Source organism: Enhydra lutris, unplaced genomic scaffold (genome assembly GCF_002288905.1).
Source record: "Enhydra lutris kenyoni isolate GAN:26980312 unplaced genomic scaffold, ASM228890v2 scaffoldscaffold20, whole genome shotgun sequence".
NCBI lineage: Eukaryota > Metazoa > Chordata > Mammalia > Carnivora > Mustelidae > Enhydra > Enhydra lutris.
Genome location: NW_019154104.1, coordinates 2,069,126 through 2,081,850, shown reverse-complemented (window position 1 = coordinate 2,081,850; position 12,725 = coordinate 2,069,126). Strand labels below are relative to the sequence as shown.

The 12,725-nt window shown below is 42.5% G+C and overlaps 1 protein-coding gene across 5 annotated transcripts in view; it reads left to right on the top strand.

The window, feature by feature from the left end:
- LOC111148500 (DDB1 and CUL4 associated factor 5) overlaps positions 1-12,725 on the top strand; it is a 99,878-nt gene that overhangs the window by 29,635 nt on the left and 57,518 nt on the right. For 4 of the 5 annotated variants that reach the window (XM_022505099.1, XM_022505102.1, XM_022505103.1 and 1 more), the window contains exons 4-5: positions 647-786; positions 2,513-2,642. In XM_022505099.1, the coding sequence (XP_022360807.1) occupies positions 647-786; positions 2,513-2,642 (270 nt within the window). The remainder of the gene's footprint in view (positions 1-646; positions 787-2,512; positions 2,643-12,725) is intronic. The other variant, XM_022505101.1, reaches the window with a different exon arrangement.

Sequence of the window (12,725 nt, the reverse complement as noted above, 5' to 3'; positions counted from 1 at the left end):
GAGAAGGAAACAACAGCATAATAATAACTAATCTTTATGTGGGGTACTATTCTAAGTGCTTTACATGTGTTCATTAGTTTCACCCTCACAGTGATTCTATAAAGCTGTACTATTCTAGTGTCATTGTGGTTGAGGAAACGGAGGTGTAGAAAATTAGGTAACTTAGGGTCAGGTGGTACTGGGATTTGAACTTGGGCTGCCTGGTCCCAGAGCCATGCTCTTGCTCACATACCAGATAGCCACATCAATCCTCTTCTTCCCCTGCTGATATCAGATCTGACTGCTTTGAAGTTCCCTTGTTTTTGAAAATCAAGCACCACCCCACAGCTCTGTACAGAAGCAGATACATTCCGCAGGAAGTGAAAACACCAAACTCATCTATTGAATCACTTTTTCAACTATGCTCATTTAGTGCAAAAAAACAAACCATGAAATCTATAAAAAGCTTTTCTAATGAATTTTTATTTTTTACCTGGAAGTTGGGTACCTACTTTGTAAGGAAATACAGTATCCTTTGGGTTTTGCTTGATTGACTTTTTACTGGAAATGAGGGAGAGCCCTACGTGAGGGACTTGAGGGCTGGGACTCTGCAGTCTTTGTGTGCATGTGTGTGCCTGTGTGCCTCTTTCTGCTCTCTGTCTCTCAGCAGCGAGACCTTGGATGTGTTTGCTCACGAAGATGCAGTATATGGCTTGTCAGTGAGTCCGGTGAATGACAACATTTTTGCCAGCTCCTCAGATGATGGCCGGGTTCTCATCTGGGACATCCGGGAGTCTCCCCATGGAGGTAGGGTCAAAGGGCTGTTGGACTGTGTTGAAGAGTTTGATGTCAGGTTCATTGCAGAGGCAGTTTATGACCTGAGTAACCTGCGTGGGAGAGTTGGAAAGGGAGAGGCAGCTCTCATGGTGGGGCATAGCTGTGTGTTTGTAGACGTCCCATCATGTGCATGAGCCAGAAGTGAGGCACCTTTCTTAGGCCTTCTCAGCCGCTTGTGAGCCTCCGTAAACCCTTGGGACTGTCGGAAACGCCACCGTATGTTGGTGTTCAGTGGCCTCAAGGAATAGAAGATGCAGGGCTTCCCTGTAGAGGGCAGCTACCGGGGGTCAGCTCCGTATGGTGCTGACACACACAGTTCTTGGTTATTCACAGAGAACGGGGGTGTTCTGGTGTTTGCGTATAGAAACGGAAAACGATGGCAGATACACCCCGTTTAAGGGGGATTATCCAGGTGAGTTCCTCCTCTAGGTGTGCTCTTTGGGCTTCTGAAGTATAAAATGAAGAATTGTTTTGTTGAATTTCTCTGAAGTTTTTCAGGAAACGCATTTTTTCAGTTTGTTTCCTGAGAAAAGCGTTCACTCTGTAACTCTGCCTGTGTTCAAAGACTTTCCTCCAGCATCACCCTCGGTGTCCCCCCTGCCCCCACCTTCAGTGCAGCTTTGTCTTGGTCATACCTGTGTACACAGAATTACTCTCCTGCCTGTCTTGTCTGACAGGATCTGGATCTTTTTATTATTCTGTAGTCAGAGCATTTAACATGCGGGGCTGTGCCTCATCACAGAGACTTGGGCTATAGGAAAAGCTTGTTTCTGGGGTCAGGCAGATAAGGTAGCTGCAAGGAGCAGCTGGGGTTGAGTCACCATGTCCTAGGGAGGAAAGCCTCCTCTGTCTGGACTGCCCAGAGTCTCTGCTGTGTCCCATGTGGAAATCCTAGACTGGGCAGTGCTTTCTGTCTGTTGCTTCTAAACACTTGCCACACAAAAGTATGTCCTGGGTAGCAGAGTGATTCCTTCCTCGCCTGGAGCCCGCTAATACAGGCAGAGGCCTGCAGGGTTTCTGAGTGAAGTTGATTAGGAGCTGGCTGGATGTAAGAGTTCAGGTGTTAGGTTCCCTTTTTCCTTTCTTTTCTTCTCTTTACTTTTCTTCTTCTTCTTCTTCTTTTTTTTTTTTGAAATATTCCAATACTGGGAATGAAATCATAGAATTCTAGACTGAGGCTCTTAGATTGTTTAGGGAGCAATTTAGAGAGAACACTGTGCTATTGTTTTTTCTCACCTTCAATTTTCTCATTGTTTTGCTTTGTCTTCATTAAATCTTTGTGTAGTTTTAAAAACTTTTAATTTCTAAAACTAATAAATTTGGATTAAGGTACAATAATCCTATCAGTAATCGGTTGTGAGTTTTTTCAGTTCATGTGGAATTCAATCTTACTTACTGTAAAACAGCTTACCTTCCCAGTTCCTGTGACCGTTTCCATTTGTCACAGGATCTGAAAAGGTAGAATACTCAGTGTTTCTGAGTATTATAGCTTCTAGTTTGTTTATATATGATAGAGTTGCTGTTTTCAGACTTAGTGTGTGCAGAGAATGAGCAGGGGTGACTGCTGGGGTGATGTACTGCTTTGGGGCTCCAGCTACTAGAATGGATTCTACAGGGTCACATTCCTGCTTTGACTGCCTCTGGCCCAGAGGCACTGAATGAGCTCTGGGGCTGATTGTCATTTCTCTATTCACAGAGCCCTTCTGCCTGGCAAACTATCCATCAGCTTTTCACAGTGTCATGTTTAACCCTGTGGAGCCCAGGTTATTGGCCACAGCCAATTCAAAGGAAGGAGTGGGACTCTGGGATATTCGAAAACCTCAGAGGTGAGCCCCCTTTATTCATATGGTGTTAAAACTTGCCCCTGCCTCAACTTTCAGGTGATGTGATCAGCAGGGTCGTGAGAACCTGTTTGACCATTGATCTCAGTTGGCCATCTCCTGACATATACTGGTGCCTGTGAAACCAAGGGAGCCCTGTCCCCAAGAGACAGGCAGTCTGAGAAATCCACACTCCTTGCTGAAGGAGTCATAAATTGTAATCTGACTCTAGACAAGTCAGTTCTAGGCAAATAAATGAGAGCCTCCCTTCAGTACTGCCTTCTGTCTTTAAGCCCAGGGTTCCCCAGATGCCTGGGAACTCTTGCAGTGGGGATGGAGGAGCTGGAGAAGGAGAATTTGTCAAACTCCTGGCCACTGAACCAGGGATTCTTAGCTCCAGGCAGGAGGGGTTTTCTACATGGCTTTGAGAGAACTGTGAATCCGCCAAGTTGTGTGGAAATTATATTATGTACCCATCTAAGTGCATTTTTCTGTGAAGGGAGTTTATTTGTTTTTTGTTTTGTTTTATTTTTAGTGTCTCAAAGAAACCAGTGGCTAAGACAATAAAGGTTAAGAGCCACTGCACTATAGTGTTAGGGACCTGATGTGTTTTCCCTTCTGTTTGCATTATTAAAAGAGTACACTTAAGACAATCTTCAACCAATGGTATACAAGTCACTAATGGGAGAATTTCAGGCATCAGAAGGGAAATGTGTAGGTGGGGGTGAGTAGGAGGCTTTTCCATGTTCCTTAAAGCCCATGGACAACTTTTTACGGCACCTGTACTTAAAGCTAGCTTTGCTTAATAAAAGACTTACATGCATTGTCCGCTCTTCTGGAAATTCTGCATGGAGGTAACTTCCTTCTTTGTAAAGCAGTATTGCAGAAGAATATGGAAAGTAAGCGAGGTTATGATTTATTTCATGGATCTCGATGAAAAAGGCAATTAAGTACAGAGGATTATCTTCCTTGGTAATTTTAAGTTCTAGCTCATTCTCTCCATGGGGCAGTCACAGGGATCTACAGCTATTGCCGCAGATCTGTATGGGCCAGAGATGTGCTGCTGTTGTTGAGCAGGGCTCCCTGAGGCTCTGTAGGGCAGCAGAGGTTTCTCCCGCCCTTTGGTACATACATACTCAGCCCTTGCTTTCCCCCCTACTGAAATGCATGTAGTGGCGGGACCCCTACTGTGCCTTCGCACTGTATGCTTGGGGACACTCATTCCCTGCCTGTGTTTCCCTGTGTTCAGCTGTGACATTCTCTGCCACTTGAGATCTTTGAGACACAGCCAGAGAGGGAACACAAGCAGGGGAAGTGGGAGAGGGAGAAGCAGGGAGCCTGATCCAGAGCTCGATCCCAGGACCCCAGGATCATGACCTGAGCTGAAGGCAGACACCCAACAACTGAGCCACCCAAGCGCCTCAAGAACAGCTCTTCTGCCTTATCCACATTACAAAGGGCAGGAACTGGGTTAACTCTGCCAGCCTTCTCCCAGCTTGCTACCTCCCATACTTAACATTGTAACGAATAGCTGGCTGCTGGCGTGGGGCCCTGAGCTATTCATTTCTAGTGGAAAGCTTGAGCAGTGCATGCTGTAGCAGTATCTTGAGAGTAGAGGAGAGGTTGAGTGTTTTAATCCTCCTATTACCCCACCCCCAGCAGTTTCCTACTGTGTTTTGTATTTGGGCTCTCCCCCCTTTCTACTTACCTCCTCACTAAACATGGCTTCTTAAAAAAAAAAAAAAAAAAAAAAAGTGAGATTATTGTTTTATTTTTTAAATAACATGTATTAAATATAAGGTTTATATCTAGAGAAATATAATGAAAGAAAAAAAAAAGAAAAGAAAAAAAAATCTCATCTCCAGATTACCTCTCTTATATTTTCTACATGTTTATACATCAGTATGGTTCTTCTTGTTCTGTAGTCATATTCTCCAAAGATAACTGTAATGAACAGTTTCTTATGTATCAGAACATAATTTAATACATGTACTAGCATGTATATCTATCCTTTAAAAACTTTAGGCTAAAGGAACTATTTTCAACTTCTTTTTTCGATTAATAATATGTATTGGAGCTTTATTCCTATCAGCACTTACAGATCTAGCATGTTTTTTTTTTAATATTTCTTTTTTTTTTTTTTTAAGATCTTATTTATTTATTTGAGACAGAGAGAGAGCACAAGCTGGGGGGAGTAGCAGGCAGAGGGAGAGGATGAACACACAAGCACACACAATTTTCCATGCAGTGGGGCTCTATCCCAGGACTCTGGGATCAGGACCTGAGTTGAAAGCAGATGCTCAACCATCTGAGCCCTTAAGGTGCCCCTTAAGATTTCATTTTTAAGTAATCTCTCCACCCAACATGGGGCTCAAACTCTCAACCCTGAGATCAACAGTCCTATGCCCCACCGACTGAGCCAGTCAGGCAATCCCTCTAGCACATTCTTTTAATGGCTGCATGATGTTCCATTTATATGGTGTATCCAACAGCCAGGACTTCTTGTTTCCAGTTTGGGCATTATAAACAGTGCTGCCTTGAGCTTGATTGGCACAGCTATCTTGGCCTCCTTTGCAAAATTATCTATAGGAAATTGCTGTATCAAATGGTGTATGCTTTTATATTTTTTTATAAAAATGGTCACATTGTCTTGTCATCACAAAAGACTGTACTGATTTACAAACCTACCAACTATGCATGACTACACATTTGTCCAGACCCTTGCCAACACTTACACTGTCTTATGGGGGGAAATATTCTCTTCCTGTTTTGCTTATGTCTTTAATTATGGGTGAGGTTATATGGTTTCCTTGGTAACCTGTAGTTTTCAAAGCCCATATGGCAGAAAAGTCATCTAATAAGGCTAATTGATACTCTTAACTGATTCCTTTCTTGGAATAAAAAGAAGGAGCACAGTGGACTAGGATGTTTTTACCTGTTTCTTTCAACTCTTCTAAGGTTCTTTGGGGTTCTATGGGAGTGAGGCAGAAAAGGGGCATGAAATATTCTTGGGGTCCTGTTCTTCATCTGCTGGTATTTTGGGACTAAATTACAGATCTTTTCTGTTTGAATTTTCTCAGTATAAATTGGTGTTGGGAAGGAAAAGAGGGTGCTTTGTCATTTCCATGCAGGATTGATTATGCTGAGTTGGCAGTAGATGATTTGTCTCCTGAACACGGCTGCCTAGAAACCTCAACCTAGATTGTGGGGCAATTCTGAATCCCCTGGGACAACAACCCTGGAACAAGGTAGATCTGTTCTAAGGGATACTTAAAGTCTACAGCAATATTTTAGGAAATTTGTGAACCCCTTAAAATTGCAAGTAAAATTGTGTGTGCTTGTGTATTCAACTGAGCACACATGTCAGTTTTTTCTAGGGATTGGGAAAGAGTTACTAGGTTCTCCTAGAGACCTTTGACCCACAAGAAGAAAAAGTTGTTCAGCGTATTAATGGTTCTAGATTTATTTATTTACTTATTATTATAATTTTTTTAAGATTTTACTTATTTATTTGACAGAAAGAGACCCAGTGAGAGAGGGAACACAAGTAGGGAGAAGCAGGATTCCTGTGGAGCAGGGAGCCCAATGTGGGACTCAATCCCAGGACCCTGGGATCATGACCTGAGCCAAAGGCAGATGCTTAGCTGACTGAGCCACCCAGGGACCCCACAATTCTAGATTTAGAACTTACTGTGGTACCTTAGCAGGCTTATAAGCAATTTTCAGCCTATAATAGCTTGGGCATGTGAGTGAATTCTGGGCCTACTTGGGAGGTCTGCTGGTCCCCCAGAAACAAATATAATCTTCACAGATCAATAAGGGGGCCTTACACGGAACACTTTTTTCTTCCTGGCTTAAGCTATGGATTGTTCCTTGCTGAAATGGCTTCTTGAGCTTACCCTAAGCCTAAGCTGTAGCCCTCTCCTTTAGGTTGGTAGTTCGTAGAAGTGCGAGCAGGGTCTTGTGTGCTCAGCTCCTGCCCTAAAATAAGTTGATTAGAGGGCTAGCTGGTAGAATAAAATGTCAGCTCTAGAGGGGACTTTAGTTATCATCTGATCTGACTTCCTTGTTGTACAACTGAAGAAACTATCCCAGCAAGGTCAGGGGAGGCAGAAGAGCAAGGTGGTTTAGAGCGCAGGATCTCAAGCTGTCATCCTGGCTGCACATCCAGGAAATATACCTTAATAGCCCTGTGACCTTGAGTACGTTACTTCTCCTTTCAGTGCCTCAAAATAATAAATAATAGCTAACATTTATTAAGCATTACTTGTAAGAGATAATGATAATTACATGAACAGTTTTCTATTTAGTCCTTATGACAGCCCTATGAAGTAGGTTCTGTTATTTGTATTTTAATGGTAAGAATATCAGGGCACAGAGAGTTGAAATAGCTTGTGTGTGTATGAGTGTATCATGTCCACCCCCTCTTTTAAAGCAGATCAGGCCTCTTTATATTCTAGTTTCCTTTCATCTGTGCTTCCTTGCAGTAGAACTTTGTCAGAATTCCTCCAATTTTTCCAGTACAGATATGTCCAACTCTGAGGTCTTGAGTCCTTTAGACATTCTGCTACTGAGAGTTAAACCCCTTTTTATTGTCTCCTGGCCCAGCCCCTGTCTACATGCTGGCTTTCCAGGTTATTTGCTCTTCTAATCCTGGAAACCTGCACATGGTATTTATTTTGCTGCAAAGCTTTAGAACACAGGTTATAAACTAGCTGCCCATAGGTCAAATTCAACCCACAGAGATATTTTGCTATATCATTAATAGTGTTTGGGAAATTACACAGAAAAAAATCATAATGTCTAGCACCTCTTGAGAAAGTCAAAAGCTCTGGTATCATTGGATCTTCTCATATGGCAGTAGTCAGCTAAAGCTATTGTGAGTTCCTCCTCAGATCTTTGAAATGTGTTCCACCACTCTTGATGTCTTAATCAAGGGGTGCTTCCTTCATTTACATTACTTGCCTGGCCCTATAGACATTTGAGTTTCAAAGGTCTGCTTTAGGGATTGGAGTGGTAATGAGTGGGCCATAGGGTGAACGGGGTAAGAGGAAAAACTTCGCATACACGAATAGACATTGCGTGTTTAGATAAGGTGCCTTTCCTTTCATGCAGGTTATTTCTGCTGATGTCTTTTTTTTTTTTTTAAAATTTTTTTTTTTTTACTTGACAGAGATCACAAGTAAACAGAGAGGCAGGCTGGCGGGGGGGCGTGGGTGGGAAGCAGGCTCCCTGCTGTACAGAGAGCCCGATGTGGAGCTCGATCCCAAGACCTTGAGATCATGACCTGAGTGGAAGGCAGAGGCCCAACCCACTGAGCCACCCAGGTGCCCCTCTGCTGATGTCTTTTTGCAGCCATCCTGTTCTTTGTCAGTGCCAACATCCCAGTTATGTTTTGCTTGGACTGGTGCAGTGGCCTCTGAATAGGTTTCAGATCTGCCGTCTTCTAACATTGAGGGAGTTCAGAAAAAGTAAAGATTCCCCTGCTGTTACTCAGCTTGTCTCATCCTTTTCATTCCCTGTTTCAGCTGACTGCTCACTCACCACCTCTCTCCCTTCTCATATCTTTAATTTCTGTCACTTGCTGTCAGAAACTGTTAGTTCTGTGACAGGTAATAGTGTCTTGCTTTGACAAGGATAATAAGGAGAGTGATTTTTTCCCACTCAATAATAAAACTAGGGCAAGCCAGGAATTCCTATAAAGACTTACCTTATAAGATGGTGCTTTCACGTGGTGTGTAAATGACATATATGAAATTGGGCAATGAGTGCAAATTCCTACTATTAAAAAGAGAAATTGCTCTCAGGACCTCATCTGGCTTTGGGAGACCTCTAGGTTAGATGTCTGTTTTGCAGCGCCTCTGTCAATTCTGCTGCTGTAGAGACCAAATTAAATGTAACTCCTTGCCTTCTGAACAAACCAGACCATCTCTGCCGCATTGCATTTTGAGGGTTGCTTATGCTATAATGGGGCTCAGGGTACAGCTTCAGAGACTGGAGAAGGTGCTCATGCTCTGGTGTTTGTTGAAACTTTAAAGAATGAGTCTGTCCAGACCAGAATGCAAGGCCATTAGGGTAGACAAAGATTTCTTAAACATGACCCAAAAAGCACTCTACATGAAAGAAAAAAAATGTTAAATTGGATTGCATTCAAATTAAGAACTTCGGTTTGTCAAAGACCCTCAAGTGAAAAGATGAGCCAAAAGACAAGCCAAAAAAATATTCATCATACATGTATTGAACAAGAATTCCTATCTACAGGGACGCCTGGGTGGCTCAGTTGGTTAAGCAGCTGCCTTCGGCTCAGGTCATGATCCCAGCGTCCTGGGATCGAGTCCCACATCGGGCTCCTTGCTCGGCGGGGAGCCTGCTTCTCCCTCTGCCTCTGCCTGCCATTCTGTATGCCTGTGCTCGCTCTCTCTTCCTCTCTCTCTCTGATAAATAAATAAAATCTTTAAAAAAAAAAAAAAAAAAAAAGAATTCCTATCTACAGAATCTATTCTAATAGAACTACAGATCAGCAATAGAACTACAAATCAGTAAAAGAAAATGGAACTTTTAAAATGAGCAGGACTGTTGAATAGGTGCTTCACAAAAGAAGGTAGACCAAATAGCCAATAAACATTTGAAAGGCATTCAGCTTCACTACTCCTGAGGGCAGTGCAAGTTAAAACCACAGTAAGTTATCACTGTACATCCTGGATGGTTCAAATTAAAGAGACTGATAGTACCAAGTGTTGATAAGAGTGTGGAGCAACTGAAAATCTCATACATTTTAGGTGAGGGTAATTTGGTACAACCACTTGGGAAAACTCTTTTGTCAATGTCTGCTAAAACTCCACATGTGATTCTATGACCAGCAATCTCACCCTTAGGTATATCTAAGAGAAATGAGTACGGACTTCCACCAAAGATGTGCATAATAATATTCACAGATGCTTTATTCATAACAACCGAAAGCTGGAAACAACACAAATGTCCATCGAAGGAGAATGGATAAGTAAACTGCAGAATAGCCATACAGTGGAACACCACATAGACATAAGAATGAACTGTAGGTACCCACTTTGACGTGGGTGAATTTTGAATGAAAGCAGCCAGATAGATACAGAAGTGTATATGGCCTTCAAGAACAGGCAGGTTGTAGAAGTCAGAATAGTGGTGACGTTTGGGAAGGGTATTAACTTAGGGAGGCATGAGGGAAGCTTCCAGGGTTTAATATCTGGGTGGTAGTTTCATGGGTATATACTTCAGTAAAAAAATTACTGAGCTATATACTTAGAATTAGTATACTTTACTAAAGTATATTTAATGTATTTATTTAAATTATTTTTTTAAATTTACTTGTCAGAGAGCATGAGTAAGGACACACAAGCTGGTGTTTGGGGGGGAGAAGCAGGCTCACCACTGAGCAAGGAGACCGAAACTGAAGTGGGACTCTATCCCAGGAATCTGGAATCATGACCTGAGCTGATGGCAGATGCTTAACCAACTGAGCCACCCAGACACCCTACTTAATGTATTTAAAGTACATTTAATTCTCATTCTCTCTCTCTCTTTCTCTCTCTCTCTCTCTCAAATAAATAAATAAACAAACAAACAAACAAAAAAGTCTTTTTGAAAAAGGGGCACCTGGGTGGCTCAGTTGGTTGGGAGACTGCCTTCGACTCAGGTCATGATCCTGGAGTCCCTGGATCAAGTCCCGCATCAGGCTCCCTGCTCAGCGGGGAGTCTGCTTTTCCCTCTGACCTCTCGCTCTCATTCTCATTCTCTCTCTCTCAAATAAATAAATAAATAAAATCTTAAAGTACATTTAAAAAAATCCAAGATCACTATTATCTTCACCTGGTTACTTGCCTTCCCTGTGATGCCAGTGGTTGTAGCAATATCACCAGCTCTTTAGGAAATGGTTTGAAGGAACAAAAGAGGGAGAGGGGACAGTCAGGAGGACCCAGCAGTTTGGATGGTGTTGTAGAAAACTGCAAGAGAAAAGCTGGGGACCATTGGCGTTTAGTTGTCAGAATGATTAGCTCTAACTGGGGACATGCCTTCTGGTTAGCCACTCCTTTTTTTTCTTTCTTTCCCCACTCACCCATCTTTACATATCTATACAATACTCAGGCAGGTGTTCCATCCACCAAGACCTATAATAAACACTTGTTTTCTCTCTAGAACTGTTTTCCTTTCTTGTTTCTTTCTATCAGTGTCACCATCACTCCCACAATCAACCTGGCCCAAAGCCCAGAGTCCTATTTTCCTTTTCTATCTCTCTGTCCCTCTGCCATACCCAGCCTTGCTATGTGTTAGTGCCTGGCCACTATTTTCAGGTCTGAAAGCCCTAGCTCCATCTCAGGCCCATAGCACTATTTCCAGAAGGGACTGACTACTGGCTTCTTAACTGGCCTCTTGCTTCTGCCATGTAGTACACTTTCTTTTTTTCTTTTTCTTTTTCTTTTTTTTTAAAGATTTTATTTATTTATTTGACAGAGAACACAAGTAGGCAGAGAGGCAGGCAAAGAGAGAGGAGGAAGCAGGCTCCCTGCTGAGCAGAGAGCCTGATGCGGGGCTCGATCCCAGGACCCTGAGATCATGACCTGAGCCGAAGGCAGTGGCTTTAACCCACTGAGCCACCCAGGTGCCCCTGTAGTACACTTTCTTAAACATCACTCTTGCCATTCCCTACCCAGGAGTTTTAGTGGATTCTTGATATCTTTGTTCATGGCCGTATCCCCAGAACCTATGTGTGGGATGCTCTAAGAAAATGTTTTTTGGAATGAATGTATGACCTGCTTTACTGGATAAAATAAAAACTCCTTCAGTAAGCAGTCTGCTTCTTCTCTGGTGCCATTGTCCCTTCTCTCTCTCCTTGTACTCTCTTCCATATACAAACACACATAGAGGAGTATGTCTCTGTTTTTTTTTGCTCTTTTCTTTGGCCAAATTTTAGTTACTTGTCAGGGTTCACAGTCAAATGGTAACTCATCAGGAAAAGCACCCTCGCTCCTTGTTGCATACTTTTTTTTTTTTTTTTTTAAGATTTTATTTATTTGAGAGAGAATGTGAGAGAGAGCAAGGGAGGGGGTAGAAAGAGAGGGAGAAGCAGACTCCACACTGAGCAGGGAGCCCAACTTGGGGCTCAATCCCAGGACTTTGGGATCATGACCTGAGCCGAAGGCAGACACTTAACCGACTGAGCCACCCAGGTGCCCACTGTTACATATTCTTAAGCACTGGGTGTTATATGCAACTAATAAATCATTGAATGCTACATCAAAAACTAATGCTGGCTAACTGAACATAATAATAATAAATACATACATACATATGTACATGGTACTCTGAAAAGAAAATAAAACGCTTCTTTTACTCACCGTGTCCCCAACACCTAGCACAGTTTGGGTACAGAATATGTGCCAGTGCATGAAGCTTTTTCTTCTGCAGTAAGGGATCTCTATTCGGAGCCTCTGTAAAGTACTTACAGTCTGTGGCATGCATGTTGCTTGGCTTAGTGGCTCTGTTGCTGCTTTTGCCATCATTAGTGATCTTTTGATAGGAGTGTTTATCTCCAGCTAGACTAAGAGTATATTTTTTATTTCCTTCCCAGTACCCGGGAATTGCTTCTCAGAAATGAAGTGCTTGTCCTGAGCTGTACTATTACCTGTCATGTTTTCCTTTATTTATTTATTTATTTATTTATTTATTTATTTGAGAGAGAGAGAGAAAGAGACAGACAGACAGACAGATAGGGAGAGAGAGCAACAGTGGGGAGGAGAGGGAGAAGCAGACAGACTCCCTGCTGAACAGGGAACCTGATGTGGGTCTCAGTCCAAGGACCCTGGGATCATGACTTGAGCCAAAGGCAGACGCTTCACCAATTGAGCCACCCAGGCGCCTCTGTCACGTTTTCCTATGGATTTTTAAGGACAGGGCCATGTTTCATTTATCTCTGATCATTAGAGCCTAGAACAACACTTATACTATTGTGTTAAGTAAATACCAAATGAATGCAGTTTTATACTTATACCCAAATAGTCTGCATTTTCAGAGTAAGCTTTCTGTAATGTTTTCTGGACCTTTTAATTCCTTCAG